The sequence below is a fragment of the Glycine soja genome, chromosome 19 (assembly GCF_004193775.1).
Source record: "Glycine soja cultivar W05 chromosome 19, ASM419377v2, whole genome shotgun sequence".
NCBI classification, from domain to species: Eukaryota; Viridiplantae; Streptophyta; class Magnoliopsida; order Fabales; family Fabaceae; genus Glycine; species Glycine soja.
Window position 1 is genome coordinate 48,276,678 of NC_041020.1, and position 7,656 is coordinate 48,284,333.

The following is a 7,656-nucleotide window of genomic DNA, read 5'->3' on the forward strand; positions in this document are numbered from 1 at the left end:
ATATTTATAGATATCACTTGGAAAGTAATGATTTTGTAAAATTGTGTAAGTGACTAACTAACTTACCAATTATCCGATAAGAGTCTCTCCAAATAACAACTCTCTTATACAATACTTTTCCATTCTCCCGCACACACAAACTTAAGGTGGGAGAGACTAAGAGTGAGACTCAAATACTTTAAGCTTGTCTCTCAAAAACAAAATCTGAGTTGGAGAAAGGGACTTGGTAAAAGCATAAGCCCATTTATCTTGAGTTAGGATATCCTAGAACGATAATTTGCTTGGTAAGAATCTTCTCCCTAAACAAAAAACACGTCAATCTACATATGTTTAGTTTGAGAGTGAAGAATTTTTCTACGAGAAAGGGAGACAACACTCTCATTCTCACAATAGATGATGAGAGTGAAAAGGAGACCTCAATTCAATGGATAAGATTTTAATCCACAAAATCTTAACTATTGCTTGGATCAGACTATGATACTTAACCTACTATATTTGGCCACGACGCAACTACCATGAGATAAAGTTGAGACTAAAAATAACAACATTAGAAGTAGACTTGTGGTCATTAGAGTCGATAACCCAATCAACATCATAAAGTGCTCTGTAGGGTGAAGGGTAAGAGTAAGTGAGTGTTTGAACACCCTTCAAAATTGATTTTAGCAGCCAAACTCGATTTGCCATGATCGTGCTGCGTATCCAAACATATGCTAAGAATATTTACACATGCTTACATATTTACCTTTTCATTTTCATAATAATCTTGGCAAAAAAAATTAAGACACATAATTTATGGTTTCCCTGCAAAAAAATAAAAATAAGAAAATGGTTCTATTTATAAAAAATCCAAAATCCTAAATAATTGCTTTAAACTAAATTTGTAAGTTTTTTGTGCGATAATCAACTCTAAAAAAATGAAAAATTATTTTTTTAATATTTTTATTTCTTCTGTTTTCATTTATATCAAAATCAACCAATAATAAATGAGACCTAAAATAAATTTTGAGAAAGTTTTTTTTGTTTTAAATAAAAGGTTGATGTTTTGACTTTTTACTACTTAGATGGGGCTTTATAAAATGAACAACAAATGATTTTTTAATTGTAGACCTAATGCTTTAATTTTGATAACCTTGTTCTTCGGCCGACACTGATTTCTCCCAAGAATATATTTGCATCGTCACAAATGATCAATAATCCAATTTTGAAATATTTCAACTTTTAAAATTCTTTAAATTTAAATATCAAAATATGAATTATAAAAGCAAAATGGTCGATTGAAGACATTTTTTTAAAAATAAAAATTAAAACGCAGGCTTGAGTAAATCAAGGAGTATATTCCAAAACAAAAGTGCCTTTTCAAAGTAAGACATTTTTGGCTTAAATTTATTTTTAGTTTATCAAATATAGACATATCTTTTTTAGTCCTCCAAATTTAAAACTGTTTTTTTAGAATACTAAAAATGAGCTACAAAAGGATAAAAGTTTAATCTTACAAAGACTATTTATGAACAATAAAAATAAACAAAAAAAAGGTAAAATTTTAAAAAAAACTAAAACTCGACAAGTACTAAAAGCTCATTTAACCACCCTTTATTTTACCCTAGTAGGATAGTCACCATGTTATCTATTTGTGTTTTGGTAAATGGTTGTTACTTTCTTTTTTGTCAATAGAACAGCCTTGAAAATATCCTAAACTAAGCAGGTTTCGAACTCCTGGGGTCAGCTCTTGCACAATAATGGTCTATAATCACATTGCCACTGAGTAGTGGTAAGATTAAGCATATTCTCGATACGCAGCATTTGCATGAGCATCGATATCAAAGTAAATAATTTACCCACTACAATAAAATCAACCACAAATGCTCTCATCCACTAATTTATCACTTGAGATGACAATGCACCAGTATTTCTTCCAAAACCTGATTTTCCCAACTAGATACGATCTTATTTTATGCCCTCCAAGGCAAAGAAACAAGAGGAGACCAATGTCCATCACACTGCCACACGGCTGCCAGAAAGATGAATTCCAAGGCCAGCCAGAGTATAAAGTCTGTCATAACACGCCAGCCAGGCTAAAAGCATTATGTAACGTTTCTCAATCATACATAAATTTTGATTTTCCACAATAGCTGTAGTTTGACATAAAAACAAGTATATCACCGATTTTGTGAAGGCATTCTGTCGGATTCGTGTCTTAATCGAAAGCTGCTGGATCTGATACTTGGGTCTGACACACTGGCAGTCTGGTGGTATGCTCTCCAACTTGATTCTCTACCAACATGGTTTAACGCCAATGAAGGCAAGTGCTCTCTTTCCCAAGCATGGAATCGACTTGGCAAATGGGTTTCTTCCTGAAAATTGCGTCCTGAAGAACCTGATGGAATATATACGAAGCCAGCACTTTGGTCTGGTGGCGAGGCCACTGGTGCTAATTGAACAGGCCCACTATGACTACTGGATCTTCGAGTGCTAGAAGCAACAGGTGTCCGTATTGTGGTAGAATTATGAGGTTGCTGAGGTTGATAATATGCTTGAAGAGCTTGGACTCTATCACGGGCCCGAGCATTGCTGCCTGGATAAGGAGGGATCATTGAAGATGCAACAGAGTTTCCAGCCCTAGCAGCAGAACTGCAGAATTACATCAGTCAGATGTTAACCTAATGAATGACCTTATCAAATTTCCAACAGCCAACAAAAGATGCCTAGTTCAGTCGTTTTGTAATCTAGCAATTGAATTTAAGTATTTAACCCAATTTCTTTAGGTATTTGACAGAATACAACAATATGAGCCTTGAGCAATATACTAACTTCCACAAATACTAAAGCATCCTAGTAAGGTACAAAGAGGCACCTGTGACCAACAAGGAAGGGATGCATAAAAGACCCGGATCTAGGGACCTCTGAACCAACCCTGGCAGGCCTTTGACTACCAGGTGATACTGAGGCCTGTTCTGCAGTGCCTAGACGGCTGTTGGCAGAAGAGAAATGAGAGGAATTGTGTTCCCAACTGTGATAATGAAGATCCACTGCAGGAAATGTGTAGGAGGTTGGCATGTCACCAGGTACAGGTGGACCATTCCAGTGGTTGAAATTAGAAGCTTCGGAAACAGTTCCACCAGAATTGGAGGTGGAGGGATGTATTGGTCCAAAGTAGGCAATATATGGGCAAGGATGACTAGCAGATGATACAGCCGTATGTTCAGCAAATATAGCATGTTGCCCCAGTACATCATGATCTGCATCTCAAAATTCAAGTCGAGATAACAAATTCAGTGAAATGTAAGTTTGATGAAAAGGAGGCTAGTCTGCAGGAAAAAGGATCTTACACGCAGTTGAAGAAAAATCCCCTTCCCTGGAAAAATAAAAAAACAGAATGAGTTACAATTTCATTTAAAAGTTTTTTTTTTTTTTTGGGGGGGGGGGGAGTACATGTATTGCCAGCCAGGATAACACTGTCAAACACCATTATTACCAAAAATCTGCTTCCCCCAATCCTCCATAATAGCAACATACTAAAACAATCACAACCAATCTTCCATTTCAATATGTCTGACAGAGACCATGATCTTGCTCCACAACAGTTACAGAACTGGAATCAGTTTTGAAACCCCAAAGTAACATTCTAAAATCTAAACAAATATTAAATTGGAAACTGGCGGAAAGACAGGCACATAGTGCGGTCTGTCTGCGTTTTTTATTTTTTGAAAAAAATATTAAATTTGATTTGTTTTAACAATTTAATATAGTCAATTAGACATGAAAGTTTGAAATAGAATAGTGAGTGGTTTTGAAAGCAGTTAAAGGGTAAGTAGTCTAACAAAATTTGTAGACCAAATGGGGGTATTCCCTTTATTATTGTTATAGATTATAGATGACTAGGAACAGGTAAAATGCCAGGGAAATAAAAACCAAAACCAGCATCATTTAGTACATGGATAGACTAATTTTTTGTTCTACTTAATAGCTTATAATATTTCATAACAAGAAAATGAGAACTACACCGAAGGGGTGTATAATACACATCCTTAAACCTTTTTCTTGGTTTTATGAATATGCTTAAATATTAAGTTCAACTTGAAATATTTTTTTATCAAGAATTCGTATTTGTAATTTTTCCAAAAATAATTATCTTTAACGTATTAGAAATATGATATCACAATCTGTGACAATGAGAAAAATTGAATAACGAGAAGTACACATAACTCTTCATACTGACTTCACCAGAAATTTTGGCAGTTCCCAACAAAACTACACTGGTCTATTATTTCTAATTCCCAAGTATGGTATGGCTTATACAAGAGAATATGGGAAGTCCTGTCCTTAATCAACTGGAAGTTGAAGTCTTATTTGAATACAAAGACTTTATGGAGCAACTTATAAACTAACTTTTGAGCTACTACCTTTAAATTCTTAATACTTTTGTCAAGAGTCAGGATATCCATTTGTTTTTCCCACTTTTTCCTCTCTTATTTCCCAAAAATCTTATTCTATAATATAACCTGAATTAAAGAATTCAGATGGCATTAATACTTGAACCACATTTGACTTTAACCTAATTTGGTCCCAAGTTAAACACACCATACTTAGCTTTTTATAATATGTAGGACCTAAAAACAAATTAAGTGGTATTAGTAACAATGAGAGTATCAATTGTATCTTAGAAACAGCCTTCACAAAAACCCATATGCATGTTTTTTCAGGGGGAAGACACTTTAAAGAACAAAGGAATATCATAAGTAGGAATTTGGACATAGATTAGTCAGCATGTATATTCAAGTATATTGCTATAAGCTTACTCGAAAGATGAAGGAAGTCGGGTCAAGTTACCAAAAGGGCACCAGTGAACTCCAAAGGACTGCAGAAAGCATTTGGAAATTAAAGTTTAGTTAACATGGTAAGTGGAATATATCTATCTGCATACAAATGGAAAAGAATGAGATAATTTCCAACTACTTGTGTATCAATAAAAGGGATATCGGCTAGAATGCTGCGCTCTAAATAACAATGGAGGAAAATAACACACTAATAGGGATTAGTTGTAAATTTGGAAGATTGACAAAGGTATAGGAATGCAGAAGGAAAATAAAAGCAGGAGAGGGGGTTAAACTTCAAAATGGGTTGACGATATTGAAATGTTTTAATTTAAGTGGCTAGCACACAACATCCAGTTTTTCTTCAATCTAGAAAGTAGTTTTTCCATCCCTTCTCATGCATACTTCTCATACAATATGATATGAATAATACTGCTGGAGAAGGCATATATTGTCATAAAACAACCATTTCTGGGTAAAACCTTTTTGACAAAATCCAGCAAAATGCATGTTTACAGTTTCATAATTGTACATATGTATAAAAATAAGCTACTAATTTTAAAAGATTAGTTTGCAACTTAAAGTTACTCAGCATCAGCAGAAGATCAAATGTAGTTTGTACAGGTCAGGGTGAAAAGAGATTAATGTCACTCTAGGGTCATATCTTTCATTTGGACAGCAGTACTCAGTAGCACTGATTAATACAAATAACATTTAAGGCTGATACTTGTCATGTTATGTGCAGGTCAAGTCCAGAAATAGCAACCCACATATTTTGCAATGTTAAATTTAAGGCTGATTGTAAAATAAACCAATGCAAACACATACTTATGATGTAATAGAGAAACAAAATGGCAGAAACAATTATAAGGTCATGTGAATATTACCATTTCAGAGTAGCTAAGATCATATAGATCCTCATCATGTGTCCATTCATCCATGCTAAATTCTGGATATGATCGACAACCATTAGCATAAAGCCACTGACCTTTTTCAACCTTACGACAATTGGGGCACTGCATTGCCCCCTTTATATTGAAGGCTGAGCCAATGCAATCTGAACAATATAAAGACTATAATAAGAAGCATAGCAATATGACATGATGCCATGCAGATGCAGCTATCAGCTTATTATAAAATTGATTCAAGTAAAACATGAAACCAAGCAATATTGCATTAAAATAAGTGCATGTAGTCATATAAACAAGTGTTGTGAATTAAAGTACTATAGTATAAACCATGAATTTTCTGCATAGAACAGGTAATTGCGGGGGAGGGGGGAAGGTGGGGTGAGGTAGGCCACAGGTTCAAGTCACAGGGAAGACACTTTGATGAACCTATAAGATTTTCCCAGCTCATCAAAACCAATCTATCATTTTTTTTGGGCTGAGAATTAGCAATGCTGTATATGATAACTTCCAAAAACACTAATGGATGACGCATAATTTAGACAAGTCTTCAACCAAGTTGAGGACTTTAAATGCCTTCCAAAAGAGTTATCTTCTGTCAGTTTAACAAGAATGATGAAATTCAAGGAATTCTTATCAGTGGAAATTCATAAAATCACTATTCGGCATCCACTTCCATATCTCAACCAGATGAACAGTGTATTATTGAATGTGAAAAATAAGGAGGAATTATCTACCTAAGTGTTCCCTTTGCTCTTTACAAAATAATAATAAAACACATACCACTCTCTCCCTCTCCCTCTTATATATCAGCGCCACCCCTCTCCATCAACAGAGGAACCTATTTTCAGATTTTGAATTCAATTCAATACATACAGCTGAATCAAACAAGCACCATCAAGCTTATTCAAAACAACATCGTTGAAAATAAAATACCACCACTCCAGCAAAAAACATAAAATCTAGCAAATCATATACATAAAAGCAGATTAATCCAGTAACATCGTTGCCACAATTGCAAGCATATAATCACCATCATCACAAAACAAGCGTTCCTGAATCCTATCGTTCGCTAAAAAAAAACTCAGATCCCGATTGCTCAAAGTCCAATCCAACAATTACAACGACGTCAAATTGAAACATTCTAGCCAAAATACATACCGAGATGAAATTGATGTCCGCATTGAAGCTTGGCCCAGGATCGATCACCGTTATCGGTAACAGCCTCGAGGCAAATCGAACAACACACTGAACCGAAGGACTTGAGCGTGTCTCCGTCATCGTCATCGTTTCCCAGACCCATCGCAATTCAAAAACCCTAAGATGGCATCAGATCACTATAACAAAATCTTTGCGAGTTCCGATTAGGACACAGAAGAGAATGTTACGAGGTAGTTAAATAGGTGAGATCTAAAAATTCTGAACTCTCTTTTTGTTTTTGTTCAGTATATAGAGAGAGGAAGAAGGTTTGGAGTTAGAGGAATGAATGGGATTGGGATTGTAGCAAAGCAAAATCTCTTTCTCTTGTTTTCCCTACTTTTTTGCTTGTCTTAATTTTGGACCGTTAGATGATGCAGTTGGACTCGCGAAAACTCTTGTCCAAACGTCTACGGATTTGATTCATTTTTTACTTTCTTTCTATTCCAACTCCATTTAATTTAATTATGGTTGAACCCGTCTTTCCTCTTTCCTTTTCTTTCTACGTGACTCACTCACGCGTTTGTACCATGTTTCTATTTATTATATACTGGACTAGAATTGTAAATCGTGCATTTATGGAAAAATAAAAAAAATATTACGATTACTTTTCTTTTATTTGATATTCATATGTTTCAGTGCATCATATGATTGTTTTAAAGACCAATAAAGTGTGACACGACCCGTTGGTATTGCCATTCTTTAAACATATTCACTAGAATTTGATCATGGAAAAAAGT

The 7,656-nt window shown here is 34.7% G+C and overlaps 1 protein-coding gene across 1 annotated transcript; it reads right to left on the reverse strand.

The window, feature by feature from the left end:
- Nucleotides 1-1,726: 1,726 nt before the first annotated feature.
- On the reverse strand, nucleotides 1,727-7,290 carry LOC114400003 (E3 ubiquitin-protein ligase RFI2-like). Its single transcript, XM_028362242.1, has 6 exons — nucleotides 6,881-7,290; nucleotides 5,699-5,868; nucleotides 4,797-4,855; nucleotides 3,327-3,352; nucleotides 2,852-3,236; nucleotides 1,727-2,628 (listed from the first exon to the last, which is right to left on the reverse strand). The coding sequence occupies exons 1-6, from the start codon at nucleotides 7,020-7,022 to the stop codon at nucleotides 2,157-2,159; spliced, it is 1,254 nt and encodes a 417-aa protein (XP_028218043.1). The 5' UTR covers nucleotides 7,023-7,290; the 3' UTR covers nucleotides 1,727-2,156.
- Nucleotides 7,291-7,656: the final 366 nt, after the last annotated feature.

What these genes read in the sequence shown, in the direction of transcription:
- LOC114400003 (XM_028362242.1), bottom strand. Translation starts at nt 7,022, where the DNA reads ATGGGTCTGGGAAACGATGACGATGACGGAGACACGCTCAAGTCCTTC. An exon ending in CGACTTCCTTCATCTTTCGA is followed by an intron (nt 3,353 to 4,796) that starts GTAAGCTTATAG and finishes TTATTTTTCCAG; the next exon opens with GGAAGGGGATTTTTCTTCAA. An exon ending in GGATTTTTCTTCAACTGCGT is followed by an intron (nt 3,237 to 3,326) that starts GTAAGATCCTTT and finishes TTTGAGATGCAG; the next exon opens with ATCATGATGTACTGGGGCAA.